Source organism: Thalassophryne amazonica, chromosome 10 (genome assembly GCF_902500255.1).
Source record: "Thalassophryne amazonica chromosome 10, fThaAma1.1, whole genome shotgun sequence".
Lineage (NCBI taxonomy): Eukaryota > Metazoa > Chordata > Actinopteri > Batrachoidiformes > Batrachoididae > Thalassophryne > Thalassophryne amazonica.
The window spans coordinates 33,803,615-33,820,716 of record NC_047112.1 but is presented as its reverse complement, the minus strand read 5'-3'; the positions used below and the strand labels follow the sequence as shown (position 1 = coordinate 33,820,716).

At 39.8% G+C, this 17,102-nt stretch overlaps 1 protein-coding gene across 1 annotated transcript; it reads right to left on the bottom strand.

Annotated features, from left to right (window-relative positions):
* Positions 1-5,129: 5,129 nt before the first annotated feature.
* ccl44 (chemokine (C-C motif) ligand 44) lies at positions 5,130-16,268 on the bottom strand. The gene is made up of 5 exons (XM_034179734.1): positions 16,088-16,268; positions 15,085-15,214; positions 6,144-6,291; positions 5,911-5,987; positions 5,130-5,810 (listed from the first exon to the last, which is right to left on the bottom strand). The coding sequence occupies exons 1-4, from the start codon at positions 16,149-16,151 to the stop codon at positions 5,949-5,951; spliced, it is 381 nt and encodes a 126-aa protein (XP_034035625.1). The 5' UTR covers positions 16,152-16,268; the 3' UTR covers positions 5,130-5,810; positions 5,911-5,948.
* Between the last annotated feature and the right edge of the window lie 834 nt (positions 16,269-17,102).

The following is a 17,102-nucleotide window of genomic DNA, read 5'->3' as shown; positions in this document are numbered from 1 at the left end:
TTTTCTTGACAAAGCAAGGAGAAAGGAGTTTTTAATCCATTCCTTCACTGCCTGGGCAACCAGAATTGTCGTCCTTTTGTACTTGCAGACCCAAAGTCAGACTTTATAGAATTATACTGTGGATTATTTTTAATGTGATAGAATGTTGTTTGGCGTGTACTGTCAGTGGGTGTGGCACAACAACACGTCCACAGCACATAAAGTGGTTTTTGTATAGTGCCACGTACAGTAGATCTTAAATCCATTTTGCAAACAGTCCTGATCAGTGTTAAAACTTTTTAAACTACGTTGTATACATTCAGAGTATAACATTTTCACCAGCACCAGTGTTAAATGTGCAGTATAATAAAATAAAACCAGCCTATTTAAGACATTACAATAAATAACGTACAATGTAATGCCTTCTTCAACCATTGTGAACTTGTAAATCTACTAAATTGGGCAAATTTTATGACAAAATTTGACATTTGTTATTTCCATTAATAATTTTCTAAACATTTATTTTTTTCTTATTTTGACTTCCTCTAATGGATTTAGGGTAAATTAGGATCTTTTACAGTACGACAATAAATAACTAAGGGTAGCGGGGGATATTAATACAACCAGCTGATGTATGTCCAGTGATATACAAATGTTTTAGGCCCAAAATGGTTTGTTTTTAAAAAATGTTTTAATGAAGACTTGTTAAATGGTATAACAAATATATACAAATGTAATTAAAATTTGTCAGTATGTCTCACTTTTAAAAAATACATACTTTATTTTAAGTTGTTTCTTGTAATTCAAAAGGAAATTGTGGCTGTATTTAATCATGTTTTTACTAATATGTGACTGTTGGAAACTGTCTGCGTTGCCATGCATCAGACAGTACACCTACATGAAAAAATCTGATTTTTGTTAAAACAGGAATGTTGAGTCTTTTTGAATGTCATCAAACCTGTAGAATGCCTAAAACCTTTGCACAATTCTTTTTTTTTTTTTTTTTTTTTTGGTTTTGTGGTGCATATTGCAGAATTCTTGAATGGGGTAGGTGTGGTGTGGTGGTTCAGGGGTTATGTCTCCTTGGTTCCAGTGTGGAAGTTTCCCAATTCAAGGCCACTCCTTGCTCATTCTCCATGTAATGTAGAGTTGTGTCAGAAAAGTTGTCTAGCCTCAGATCTGCGGTGGCGACCCCACGTGGAAACCAGGGAGAAGCTGAAGGGACTTAGTGTTGTAAATTTTTGAATGTAGTCAACTGTTTCAACACTGGTGCATGTTGAGAAGGAGAATCTTTGCTATGTATTTGGATATATAAGGTTGATATATTTTAAGTGACTTTGACAGAATGTTTTTCATTCATTTTTTTTAATGGATATTGTATTTAAGTGTATTTCTTTGGTGCTATTGCTTATTAACTGTGAGCTGAAGGTAGAACTACGACACAATAATTTCATAGAAATGGAGAAAAACCTGTTCTGAAAATGTCAAATTGACTTTGTCCTGGAATTTGCTTACATAGTAATATGCAGCTATTATTATAACTGAAGAGGTGGTGATTTCACTACTGGATAGCTCCAGTCCCCTAGACACCCCCCCATCAGTGACCCTCAAGTGGAATAAGTAAGTTCAGCCAGTGGATGAATGAAGATAATATGAGGCATAAGATGGATCACTTTTTATTCGTAGTTTAGTTTAGTCCATCATCTCTAGCAAACTCTCAACTAAATATCTTAACTTTCTCTTACTTTTGACTTGAATAATACAGTGAAATATTGATATTGTGGAAAAGGGACTGTGACGAAAGAATGTTTTAAGGAACTGAATGTACATTTACGTTATTCTGCTTCTTGCTGTTGACTGTTTTAGAAGATAGTCCACTTCAACTGTAAAACCTGTTTTTGGACTTTTGTGCTGCTTTGATGGTGATGAAGTTTGGCTTTAGTTTAAACTCCCCAATTTCCCAGAGGGAGTCTTCCCAAGGGATTAATAAAGTTCAATCTGATCTAATGTAACGCTTTGTGTTATTTCAATAAAGTGTCGTTTCCTTGTGGAAAAACAGTTTGTTTGATAGATGACTTATGAAAAATGTGACAAGTAAATAGCTCAGGAATTGGTTTTGCGTGATCCTCAGAATTGTGTGTGCGGCTACCCCCGCTGGAGGATTTTCTCCAGCATCTCATCCAGAAGTGATCTGTAAGTGGTTCAGGTCAAATATATAAAGACAGTTTTATTATTACAAAGTATTCAATTACTGAAAAGTAATTTTTTTTAAGTAACTTTGTGTAATACTGTTTTCTGAGACCAGTGATTGATCTTATTTGAAAATGGATCCCACTTTCTAATGCTACACCCCCCCCGAACCACCACCACCAAATGAATAATTGTACATTATATCTAAGACTCAAAAAATAATACGCTCTATGGTAGACGAAGGCACAAACCGGAAATGGCACAAAAAAAATCTGCCAGTGGGAGAAAAAGTCACAAGCTGATGTTAGACGAAGCTGTAAACCAGAAATGACATGGTGAGATGCTGAAGAGGTTCGCTCGTTCATGTCCGTGACATATACATATTATTCATAGCAGGAGAATGTGTGTGAAAACACTCATAGAATTGTGGGACACTGGAGATGTGCGAACATTTAAATTTCGAACACTTGACAATGTAAAAGGTAAATAAAAACTTGTGAGCAAGACTACGGGCATATTTTCAAATCTACTCCTAGAAAGTCAAAATCTGGATGAAAATTAATAAATTTAAGGCTTTTTACACAGTTTCTCGTTTTTACCCAAGGCCATCAAATATGGCCACCAGGCACTGCGAAGGCTTTTCGTCCGTCCATCTGTCTGTGTGTGCTCAGCATAAGTCCAGTCCTATTACTGCCAGTCTTCAAATTCACAGGGAACATTCTTGGGACACAGACCATGGACAAGTTCAAAGATGGCTAACCTTCACATATTTTAAGAGATTAAAAAGTCACATCCTTTTTCAATCTGTTCTGTTTTGTTTTTGAGTGGCAGGGGCGACAGCCAATCAGAGTAGAGCTGCGCCGTGATGTCAGTAGCTACTGTCTCCAAAACCACTTTTTTTGTGTGTTTATATATGCCTCTCATATATTATGTAAAAGCTACTGATAAATAAGCATTTCTAAAACTGAAAACGCCATTTTAGGAACCTAATAACACCTCTAAACTTGTTTACAAGACATTTTGCAGATGATAGCATGGTGACGTCGCAAGATGGTGTCTAGCGGCAAAACTCTGTTTTGTTTGTGTGTAAATATATCCTCTTTGTCATATATTAAGTAAAAGCTAGTGAGAAATAAACACTTCTAAAAGTGAAAACACTGTTTTCGTAACCTGATAACACCTCTCGAGTCATTTACAAAACATTTTGTGGCATTAGTATGCGCGCTAACGTCCGCTCAATTAAAGCTAACTTCCTATGGAGTTAAATTTGTCTCATTAATACCAGCAAATGCACAGCGGGTGATATACAAATATTCCTTGATTTGCACAACTTCCACTCTTGTCAAAAGCTCATGTACATCCAGATGCAGGTAAAACGGAAATATTTTTTGGATTGATTGATTGATTGATAGATAGAGGGGCTTTATTGAACATGTACAAATTGAACAATAGAATCTTAATAATTAATTAAACAACTGCAAGTTATAAAGAACACAATGCTCATACAGCCGGGGGTATTTTAACATACAGGGCTGTTTAATTAACTTTTGTTAAGATGTAATGATTGTGGAGTGAAAAAGTCAACCAAAAGTCCCCTGCTTCCAATAACAGACACAGTTTTACATTCCTGTGACTGTTATGTCTTCATTCATTAATTTTCAACCACTTATCCGGGTCGCGGTGGCAGCAGAGCAAGCAGCTCATTCCACTCTTCCCTATCCTCGGCCAAGGAAGAGCTTAGATCCCCCTGGTTATGTCTTCATCTGAGAACTACTTAAAAGTAATTTACTTCTGTAACAGCTGTGAAGTGCTGCACCTGAATTAAAAAAAAAAAAGACAAAAAAACCTAAACTGAGTAGTGTGTAATTTGAACAGCCTCAGCAGCTGCTGATGTGATGAGAGAGCTGCTGATAATCAAAATGAACTGATTAATGGATATTTGGATTTGCAAATTTTTGCTTTGCTATTTTTCATTGGTGTTATTAAGTTTTTACTGGGCTGGCAGTTCTTACTGGCTCATCAGGCCCCCAGGTCTGGGTCTGTAATACACACTGCACTCAAAGAATCACCTGAATTAGGAAAGCAGTAACTCACCTGAACTAGAGGAGACCTGAAAATTCCCTTCCTACCAAATTATATTCACCTGGGGGAGGTGATGGTCTAGTGGTTAAGGCGTTGGGCTTGAGACCAGAAAATCCTTGGATCAAATCCCAGCCTGACTGGAAAATCACTAAGGGCTCTTGGGCAAGGTCTTTAATCCCCTAGTTGCTCCCGGTGTGTAGTGGGCGCCTTGCATGGCAGCACCCTCACATCGGGGTGAATGTAAGGCATTATTGCAAAGTGCTTTGAGCGTCTGATGCAGATGGAAAAGCGCTATATAAATGCAGTCCATTTTATTTACCTTAATCCATCACATATTTATCTCAGTGTTGTATTATTAGCACTAGTACAGTGCCTGTAGGAAGTATGTATTCCTATAGAAAAGTGGGAGCTTTGTTGATGATCTTTGTCGAAGCTGGCATGGGCACGTTCTGCCCTTTGCCACTAATGATGACTTCAAAATAAAGGTTTTGAAAATGAATCTCCTAAAATTTTCATAATAAAGGATGTACATCATCATGCCAGGCGCAAGCCATATCTGAAATCTGACGCCGATCTAGCACACAGGTACTTCAGTGCTGTGAACTCCATTGGCTGGAGAAGGCCAAGCTGATGCTCACATTTCACCTGACTGCAGCAAAGACTACTCTTGAGAGGTGAGGCTGGATCCATAGTCTGCCTCGGTGGTTGCCATCCAGGATTCAGTGTGATTCTGTATTGTGGTGGATGCTCCCACACCTGCCAGCAATAAACAGGACAGAAAAACAGAACCTCTTTGGCACATATAACAGTTGGTGTGCACGAGGAAGCGCATATATACAGGTGAACCCAGAAAAAAAAAGACAGGGAGGCTTTTCAAATGATTTCAGATTAATTTATAAAATCGCTCACTTGAGATATTGTATTTTAAACATACAGTGCGTTCCTTCACACACAATCAAGCCCTCAAACATTTGTGCTGAATTTATTCATGAATACTTTGGCATTACTTAGTGATGGACTGTTAGTGAAAAAATAGACTGAGGTTTCATCCTGACGTTTAGATAAATATTAGGCAGATGTTCCTAATATTCTGGCACCATTTGTGCATTATGACAAAACCACATCATCTTTAACTATCATTACAAATCGCACCTAAACAGACAGCAGCATGATAATAATGGTGAGAACATCACCACGTTTTCATATTTGTTATGTATTCCAATGACAAGTTTTTTTTTTTTTTTTTGATTGCTCATCGGCTATGAGCAGTAACGGTTATCGAGGGTGACACCGAGAGGCAGACTCTGGTTAATAACAGTTAGAGCCATTATTGGTTGTAAATAAGTCGATTTAACACACTCCTCTGCTGACACATTTCCTGCCACCTGATTCTTATTATTACAAGCACAGTTCATATTTGGATATATAAAGCCATTAAAATGTGTATTGCTGCCCAGGTCTGATCCCAGAGAGAGAGAGAGAGAGAGAGAGAGAGAGAGAGCGAGAGAGAGGTCAACTTCATAGCGTCCAGACGTTAGGCTGTAGAAAGTTTACTTGGCCTGTAGAGGAAGTGGAAAAAATACAAAAATGTCAATTATTTCAACTAATAATATCTTCAGGTCACTGAATAACTGAGTATTGAGTCAAACACAAACTTACTTATGATGATGCTTCTTTCGGTGATCCTTCACGTCACATTATGAATCACTTATCTTCCCCCAGTTATTCTTCTTGTCCTGAGGATCACAGACAGAAACGTCACCAAAACCATTTACAAAATGTCACACGTGCACAGTCCTCACGGAACATTTGCACCATTCTGTCTCTATGATGAATCAGGTGACTGTTCGTGAGCGGGACAGGATGCGGCTGTGAAGTCCCTCTTTGCTGACCTCTGACATGACGGGCAGGTTGTCGTGAGGAAGCAGCCACATGGTTCTGTGAGCTTTAGTTCTCTGGCGCTGCAGAAGTTTTCTCAATAACCTCTTCACCTTGCGGTCTCTGGGGTCGGCACATTTCACCGCCTTCTTTGTGTACAGACTAAAACAGCAAAGGACTGGAGTTACATTATACAGAGACTATAAATACAGAATGAAAAGTATCAGAGGGCTGATGTGTATTTTTCCATCAAACATAACATCCTTTTATGACTTCATCATGACACAACTTATATCAATCAATCAGAAACATTTTGATGATCAATATAAACTTCAGGCCATCTCTCTGGCCCTATCGGTTGTGGGGATATAGCAGAAAATATGTTTTTCACATCATGTTTTTGTTGACCTTGACCTTTGTCTGATCCTCTCCAAAAGTTAATCATCTTTAGATATCTGCCAGAATTACTATTTTACCAAGTTTGGTGAAAATTGGTGAGAATCATCACTCACATCATCGTTGTACACACACACACACACACACAGTTACAACACCCTGGTTTGCTGCTTCACAAGCGCACCCTCTTGGCCCTTTCTGGAACAAGTTGCCCACCCTTGAATAACTTAAAGGGGACATGTTATATTTTTTGTTCTGGTTTTTTTTTTTTTTGCCCTCATCTATCCCTGCATATCCATTCCAGATCCACACTGGGATTCGGCACCACGTTTTACACCAGATACCATTCCTGTTGAAACACATGCAAATACTAATCAGGACCTACTCTAATTCTCTTCTGAGATATGACAAATTCAAGTGTTGCCCACAGGCTGTATACATACTGGCTTTGTCCAGTATGTATACAGCCTGTGGGCAACACCTGAATTATAGGTTTTTATATAACGGCTGAATGGATCCTTGTCATTTGATTGATGCTTTGTATGATACGTGACATGGATTATTCATCCAATTTGTGTTGCACTGCAGTTAGAGTGCAAATTTGGTTCCATACTTTTGGTACCATTGCACACTGCGCACATACATGTATTTTTGGACTCGTATTTAAAGTTCGTGTTGGATTGTTGATGTCAGAGCAGCAGTGATGCACTAAAGCTGGACAAACTTCTGACTGTTTTTTTTGGGGGGCGTACACAGTTTGTTTGATAGATGGCTATGAAAAATGTGACAAGTAAATAGCTCAGGAATTGTTTTTTTTCGTGATCCTCAGAATTGTGTTTGTGGCTACCCCTGGTGGAGGATTTTCTCCAGGCCAGAAAAACAACTCCCTCAACCATCTGATGCAGCGTTTGGTGACGCACCAAAATGTAAGCCTTCTAACCGTTTTCTAAATCTAACCCTTTTCTCTTGTTTAGAAACTGATATAATATCAAATGACAAGGATCTATTTTAGCCATTATATAATACAAATAATGAATGTTTTTACATTCTTTCAAGGGAACAAATATTTAACATTCCGTATGTTCCAGCTTTCACCTCATGAAATATTTGTACCATTGAACTCATAAACATTCATTATTTGTATACTACTGAGAAGTGGAACAGCTGATATGACGCTCGTGTCTGGGTGTCACCATGTTGGCAGCAGCTGCTGTGTTTATTCATGATGAACTCATTAATGCATAAAGGAGTGGAGCGCGGGTGGCTCCGTGCGTGACAAAAGAAGCCTGAACACGCTCCGCTCTTCAATTCCAACCAGGCTAACGTCAGTTTGGGTTTTTATTAAATAATATTTTTGGTAACTGCACAGTAGTTCTCCTCATAATTTACTTTGTTGTGGATATTAAACGTTATGCGCCTTTTAGTTTCTCAGTAATTGTGCATTAACTGGACCTAATGGATGCAGCTATGCACAGCTGCTAAAAATGCTAACACTGTTAGCATGCAACACTGAATCAATGAGAATTTCATTCAGCAGGGATATCTTAGGATGTTTTATCACACAACAAGTTTGTAATAAAATACTCCAATTGAAAAAGACACAGCCTTCCATGACAGCTAGCAGCTGCACCAAGTGACCTCTAAGCTACAGTCACAGTGACAGGCTCGGCTCAGCTGCTGTCACTCAAAGTGACCACGCCCACAAAGATCTATACAGAACTTTACAGCTTAAAACATCTTAAACTAACAAGTCAGAAAATCCCCCCCCCGTACAGTTGTCATGGAGGAGGAAACCAAATCTGTTTTTTTTTTTTGTACCAGGCTGTTAACGTTTATTTCTGCTTAAAAGTTGGACATTTTAACATGGACTCCTATGGGAATCTGTTTTGAAGCCACCCTCAAGTGGTCATTCAAGGAACTGCAACTTTTTGTACTTCTTGCAGGGCTTCATATGAGGCCATCGAAGTTTGTGCACGGAGCTGCATGAGAGCGCAAAACTTAAAGGGGCCATATTATAGACCTTTCCAGCAAGGAAATGTGCACAGTCCCTTACCAAAAAGTAGTACATGCAAGTATGTTTCAAGTATACTTCCAGTTTACTTTTTATATACTTATCAGTACTATTTTTTGGTAAGGGGTATGCCAGCAGGGGCCCATATTTATAATCAATGTGTTTGCACCACAGCCATGTGTAAATCTTTTCCTTCAAATGAACTTGGATTTATAAAGGAGGAATGTGTGGTGAGAATTTGTGTACCTCCTGTATACACCAGACCATAGGCACACAAGGTTTTCAAAGCAATTCAAGTCTGATATGGTGAAGTAAATTAAAAATAAGTTGAGAAAGAATTTAATTTAAAACAAAGAAGTCAGTGTCAAACACCTTTTCTTTATTAACATCAAAAGATTATTTTGGCTCACATGCACTCATTTATGTCTCTGCTTTCGAGTCCATCCTCTCCAGTACAACGCTGTGTGAATACCGTAAGAAAAAGGATAGCTGCATCTCATTACTCACCAAACTAAAAGAATATAACAATAAAAGGAGGACAAACTTATTAGACTTTTGGTGAACACACCAGATCAATCCAAAAAGCAACTTTGCTTTGCCTATGTAATATCAAATAGACGTGTCTGCCACCTGCTGGACGTTCAGTGTTTGCTGGCTTGATGACGGATCAAGTTTTCATTAAGAGTGAGAGAGAGAATTTCTGCACAGAAATGTATGAAATCAGAGAAAAAAAATATTTTATTTTCTGTTTGTTAAACAGTGGTTACATTCTCAAAGTTCACCCAAACCTGAAGAAAGGATATGGTATGAATGTAGCTCTAAACTTCCCGATGCAATTTATATACACAGATGATTATTTAAAAGAGTGTCTACATCCATTTATGTCTAAAGATCGAGGTTAAAAGCAGGTTTGTGCACATGCATACAATTTCACAATGCTTGGCTTTAATGAGAACCACAGATATGCACGGCTTCATAGCTCTGGTAAAAAGAATGTGTGGGTGATTCTTTAACTACAGGCACTATTGGCCTTGTAAATGTAATTTCCACCACACCATTGCCTTACAATATAAAACGCCTTGGGGCAACTGTTTGTTGTGATTTGGCGCTATATACATGTGCTCTGATGTCACTGTTTATCTCCATAGAAACTACCCAAACAATCTTTCATACAAACTGTTTAAAGGGACATTACAGTGTTGTGGTGGAAATTATGGCAATAGTGTGGGACAACTACATTTTGTTTAAAAAAATCACAACAGTTGTATGACACTGAATACCCCAATTATGTTTTGATTATTGTACTGATATTTTATTCAGAGATATTTTAAAACATTAGAAAAAACGTTTCTTTACCATTCATTTTTATCACTGAAGATCAAAAGTCTGGGTGTGGGACAAGCACAAAACAGCAATATTTGCATATAATGATGCTGAAAAAAGGTGAAAAGTCATCACAGACTACTACAACAAATTTCTTAACACACTTTCATTGTAAAGATAACTATAAAAGTGTGAAATTTCCCCTTTTTTTCTGTTTTTCATATAATATGATCAAAGGACATAATAACTGCCTGTAGTCTAAGAATCACCCGTGTATGCTGGTGCATACACACGTGACCCCCGGTGTGTTAAAAACATACATTAAATGTGTAACTAAAATATCCTACAGAGATTTGGGTGGTGGATCCTACCCAAACAAACAAAAACTTAAATGAAACCTAATCAGCCTCACAGAAAAACAGAGAAATAGTGCCACGGGCACTGTAGCTCCCCTGGATGTTACAACACATCACAGTTTTAGCTATAAAAGTGGGCACAGCCAAACTGCAAAGGTCATATCAAGGTCAAAATTTTAAAATCTTAAAAACCTGTCAGATATGTTTTGGAGCTACCTACTAGCTACCCTTGTATCAAATTTCACCTCAGTATATTTATAAACTGAAGACCAGTGGCTCTAGGTTGCAATTTCAATATGGCTGCCATGGCAGCCATGTTTGACATTGGATTGGAATGCCTTGAACAAACTTTGGTTTCCTTATAGAATGGAACATTTATGCCAAGTTTCAACGTCACGGGCTCAGCAGTTTCGGAGAAGAAAATGTTAATATAAACCAATGCCGACAAACAGGTGACCCACGACACAAACCCACTGGTCCTTTGGTCCAGGTGAGCTACAAATTCGTAAAAAACATCAGATTTAATTTTTTTGGCTTGCTGATTGCTACCCATGTAGCAAATTTCATCTTAAATGCTGGAAAAATGGCTCACAAATGGTGTATATGTGATTTTCAAATACCACCATGGAGACAATATTTGAAATCAGATCGGCACCTCAAATAAACTTTGTTGTCCTCATTGGTAGGGATAAGTACACCAAATTTCAGCTCCACTGATTCCATGGTTTTGGAGAATATGATGTTTAAACTGACAATTAGGAAAGTGGGCGTGGTCACACTCCAGGGGTCATATCAAGGTCAAAATTTTAAAATCTTAAAAAACCTGTCAGATATGTTTTGGAGCTACCTACTAGCTACCCTTGTACCAAATTTCACCTCAGTATCTTTATAAACTGAAGACCAGTGGCTCTAGGTTGCAATTTCAATATGGCCACCATGGCAGCCATGTTTGACACTGGATTGGAATGCCTTGAACAAACTTTGGCTTCCTTATAGAATGGAACATTTGTGCCAAGTTTTAACGTGATTGGCTCAGCAGTTTCGGAGAAGAAAATGTTTACATACGCCAATGCCGACAGACAAGCGACCCACAACACAAACTCACTGGACCTTTGGTCTAGGTGAGCTAAAAATTCATAAAACCATCAGATTTAATTTTTTTTTTTTTTTTTTTTGAAATCAGATCGGGCACCTCAAATAAATAAACTTTGTTGTCCTCATGGGTAGGGATAAGTACACCAAATTTCAGCTCCACTGATTCCATGGTTTTGGAGGATATGATGTTTAAATTGACAATTAGGAAAGTGGGCGTGGTCACACTCCAGGGGTCATATCAAAGTCAAAATTGAAAGTTTCACAAAATCCTTCATATTTTTGACTTGATGATAGCTACACATGTAGGAAATTTCAGATCAATTGCAAGTTGAATTGGAACACTTTGGTGTCCTCATTTGTAGGAACGCGCACAGCACACTAGGTTTCAGCTTCATTGATCCAGCAGTTTCAGAGAAGAAGATGTTTACACACAGTGGGCAGGTGACCCACGGCACAAGCCCACCAGACCTTCGGCCCAGATGAGCAAATGATACTACTGTAATGGCCATATCTGTCTGTCTGTCTGTCTTTCCAGCCACAATTGCTTCAAAAGGCAAAAACCAATTTCAACCAAACTTGGTGCAGTGGACTGTCCTCTCACAAAGTAGATTATGTCAAGGTCACAGGTTAAAGATCAAGGTCAAAACACAGGTTATTATCTAAATCACATTACTGACAGTATCTCAGAAACTAGATGATACTGAAATGCAGTTTTCCGCATAAGGCTAACAAATGTATCAGACCTCTCAAATCAATACCATCATGTGATAACATTAAGTCAGAATATTAGCTGGTGGAGGTGAAGGACTGCACTCATCTGAGTGCTTTGTTTTGACTTAGATTCATGCAGAAGCAGCAATGTGCAGTGAAGCAATGCAAGGAGAAACTCTGTGATAGGCTAACATGTATTCCAGCCTACACTGGTGGCAAGTGGAGTTCACGCTGGACAGATTACCAATCCATCACAGAGTGAAGGCATACAGACAGACACCCACTCACTCTGCCATTTACTCCTATGGACAGCCTCCAGCGAGCGTAACCTGCATGCGTGTTGACTGTAAGAGGAAGCTGATGTACTCTGCAGGAGAACACGCTAACACATACTAACTGCAAGTCAGGATCAAAGCCACAAACCTGTTTCGATGAAGTGACAGTGGTAGCCACTGGAACACCAGGCCACTCAACGTGCCAACTTGAAGCTGGCCAAACTGCACCAGTGGGTTTCATATTATTAAGTAAATGCTACACATGCAGGATATTACAGTATAGCCTATTAATACATAGTATTTAATATTTTTTTAATTTTATCATCTTCACTTTTGGGAATGACCTTTGACCTTTTGATACCAAACATGTAGCCAGTGGTGGAACACATATATAATTGGTGCAAACACTCATGACGAACACCTGGCCACCACAACATTGTTCCACAGAACACGATTAGATGACACGTGTCATGTAAACAGAACATCACAATGACATCACACCTCACTCTGCTGCCTCCGTAAAGGTGAAACCTCCTCGGCTCATCTCCATTATAGATGTGGATTATCTATTAAATTATGTGGGATTCTCCTAATTGTTGAAACATTAATAAATTGGTAAAAGGAGAATAAAAGGAGAAACCACGCCTCACATGTCACTTTGAGGACAAATGCATCTTTTTAGTAATTAAAAGACTCAGTTTTACAACACAGATGCAAAAACCAATTACAAGATAAAGATTTAGATTAGGATAAGATTATCTTTATGGTAATGATCTGGTTAGGGTTAAGTTACAGTCATGTTAAGAATGTGATTAACTTACAGTTAAGCTTATGGTTACATTAAGGTCAGCCACAGACCCTGCTGTTTGGGGAGGCCTGCTAATCCAATGGATAAGTCACATGCTTAGTTAACTTCCAAGGTGACATTCTCTGGAAATGATGTCATGTTCTGCTAAGGTGTCCTTTTTTGAGTCCCGTCATTTGGTGCTGTATTTTTATGTGGATGTCAGGTTACATGCTAACAGACAAACAACAACATCCCTAATCTGCTGCTGCGGGTAAATATTCAGGAAACATAAAACATTATGAAGAAGAAAGTTCGAGGCCCTGAGGACCACTGGTACTGGAGATTATCCCCGGATTCCATTCACTGCTTTAACGTTTCCCATAATCCCCCTGGCGGCCGCCTGCGCTTCCCAGAATGCAACACAGCGCCAGCAGAGTTCCAGCATTTCACGGCCATATAAACAACGGCTAGTGAGGCTGTGGATGGCGTTGATTCAGCACGTTCACGAGCAATTATGATGATGACATGTTCTCCTAAATTGAGAGGTTTATCTAGAAATAGGTGTAACACCTGTGATGAACTTCTGCCATGCCCTGATGTTGTCCATACTTCACATTTGTTTACAATGTGCCCTGAACTGGTGTTGCAGACCAAACGGTCCGCCCCTAAAAATTGGTCCCCCTGCCTCCACTGTGCATGCGTCATTTCGGAGCTCAGCAGCTCATCTGAGACAAAGTCTCTTCACCCAAAGTGATCAAATGGATTTATGAGATTATTACCCATTAGATGACAAGTTAAAACCTCTTAAATCATTCTACAGTCAGTTTTAAGCAGAAACCAGGCGATAATCAGTGCCGCTTTGAAATGATGGACTCACAGTGAACACAACAGCTAGCAGCCCATGTAGCCATGACGCTCTGATTGCTTCTTCCGCTTTTTTATGATGAAATAATGCTGAATTTATGTGGAAATCATTGTTGTACAAAAGCTTCAGATATCTGTCGCTGAGACAGATGATGACTGGAGTGCAGTTTTAAGCAGAAACGAGATGATAATCGGTGAATTGCGGTTAATGATGTACATGCAGTGAAGGCAGGGCGGACCGTTCAGTCAACAACACCAGAACTCTGCTGAAACTGACCCCTTATGTGAGTGACAGACCGCAAGATGGCGTGAGATTCACAACTGCGAAATAGTGAATAGTATGAAAAGGATGAAAGTCTGACTCCCCCTGGATGGAATGCCAGTCCATCACAGGTTACTTCCCTAGCCAAGACCAGTATCCATTTATAGCTTGGGACAATGCAGATGAAGTGTCTTGTCCAAGGACACAAACAGGTAGCATGACTCGGAATAAAGTCCAGGTCTGCATATTGGCAATCCAACTCCTTAATCCCACTGAGCTACCAAATAATCTGGACCAAAAAGATATGACACTAAAATGCAGTTTTCCCCAATTCTGTTCCTCAGTCAGATGTACGTATGTTCAGCTAAACAACAGAAGACTGAGCTGATCTGCTCCGATTACTTCAGGGACAAATGGAGACTGTGCAGTACTTTGGGTCTAGAGGACCAGGGTTGGAAAACTGCTAAAATGACTGACAGTCAGATCTAATTAAGTCTGCTTTCACAAATGAGTTAAGGTGGAGTAAAAATAAACCAAATCACCAAAAGAAAAACTTCACATTTTTACAAACTTGGGCACATGGGAAAAAAAAAAGCACCTAATTCTTCAGTAACATCAGATCGGTCCAACTCAACCCTGCTGTTCTGACTGAATGGCTGTAGCGTGACTCAGCTGGCATAGGTTTTTACTTTAAACGTGGCTCATTATTCCCACATATTTCCTTCACTTCCAATTACAGCTGTGATCCCAGTCATAACAGCATGACCTGAAAAGACGACAGTGCCTCTGAGCCCTCCTCTAATGAGAGGCATATTTTCCATGCCTGCAGATTACTGGGCTGCTTAGCTCCAGGACTGGATAGTTGGAATACTTGCATGATGGCTTGTATGCTGCAGTCGGGCCCCTCTGTCTGCACCTCAAACCGCAGCACATCTTTGGTACGCACCTTGCCCTGCGAGTACAACATGCAGCACTGGACATCCCTCTGCATCTGCACGCCTTTACCTTAAAATCAGAGAAGAGATGGAAAGGAAGAAACTTGACAAAGTGAGAGAATCCACTTTTCCCAATGTCTCATCTTATGTCAGCTGAAGCGGATGTTAGATTCTGTTTGATCCTAAATTAGATTGTTCAAGAGAAACGAGGAATGAGTGCACAAATTACATCCGTAAAATGTCTTTTCAAGTTGTTCTGCATGTTTTTCCCCCAAACGAGATGTTATCTCTGTTGAACCACAGTATAATCAGACATGCACATAACTGGTACTCATGGTGCTTGTATGTGCTATAAATAAATTATGGACAGCAGAAAATACAAGGGAAGCATTTCAGAGGAGGAAAGCAATGACAGATTGCAGGAAAAGTGTTTCCCTCTGTGTGCTGTCCGCTGTGCATCAATGATTTTTAGCACACACGAGCATGAGTACCAGTTATGTGCACCCCTGAGTATAACTGTACACATGAATGCACACACAAGAATGTGAGAGGAATTAGAGACATCCATCCGACTGTGCTGCCAAACATGGCAGTGGGGAGATACAAAGTCAGAGAAAGATACACACACACGCACAGGATGAGGCTGATGTCCATAATACATCTCAACAAAATAAAGTGTGAAAGCCGCAGCAGTGGCAGCAACAAAATGGGACACTGCTCCTTTGTTATGCCACGCCATTCCCAATCTCATCACTTGCATTCCCAAAAAACATGATGAGTGAGGTGTGATTTCAGAAGCCTCCAGTGTTCTGCCCCCTCTGTTTACATCCCCGGTGCTGCTGCTGCTGCTATCCATCCTCTCTCCGCCATCTCTCGCTACCACCTGCAGGGTGCATGAACGCCTCACACCACACACACACACACACACACACGTGCATCTTACCTTCCACAGATGCCAAGAGGATAACAGTCAGAGAAATAACAGTCAAGATCTGCAGCATGAACATGGTGAGGCTGGCAGAGAGGACGATGATCCACTCTGTCACCTCTCCCTCTATGGCTGCCTCTCTTATAATACTCCCTCCCTCTCTTCATACCTCCCTGCCCATCTCTCACTCGCTTTTTTTGTCTTATGCTGTTTTCCCTCCCTCACATTTATCCACTTTCTTCTCATTCAACTCCCAGACTCAGGTGCCTTCTTCATTCTCTCTTTCTTAGCTTCACTTTTCATGTTCATCGTACTCAATCTCAGGATAGCAAACAGCCTCCGCCTTCAGAAAAGTGTTGCATCCTTTCAGGCACCGTCTGTATGATGTTTGTCTTAAGCAGGGGTAGCCCATGGCATAGGCGATATAGGCGTTTGCCTAGGGTGCAAAGCACCAGGAGGAGCCCCACAAGAAAGTTTTTTTAAGTGCCTCCTCTTGTCATTCTACATTGAGCGGAGGTGCAAGTGTTGATCAAGATGCAGCAAACACAAGGTAACAGTTTGTTTGGTTTGCATGTAAAATCTGACTTCTGAAGTGCTGCATAAGTGAGTCAGTGAAGTTTTTATCAGATGTGGAAAAACACGAAATTATACTTCTCACGCGTATGGATGTGCACAGCCCAGTCATGCTATTTTTTTCACGATTCCTTCACGAAATGAATTACTTTTGCGTGACACGGTCATCTTTGGTTTACTAATTTTAACCCTAATCCCCCCCCCCCCCCCAATGCCACTCCAAATTGTGTGTGTGCATGTGTTTGCTATTTTGGATTTGGGGTTGATTAAAGGTACAGCCTGCAGAATTTAGTTTTTTTTTTGTTTTTTAATAGTATTCATAACCATGTGTTAGTGTATAATTCCCTGAAACAACAAATCAATGTGTTTTCATGATCTTAAAAGGAGCCACTGACATGACAGCGGGCCCCTCATGAAGGCCACCATGTTGATACCACAGCTCAAAGGGGACATACCG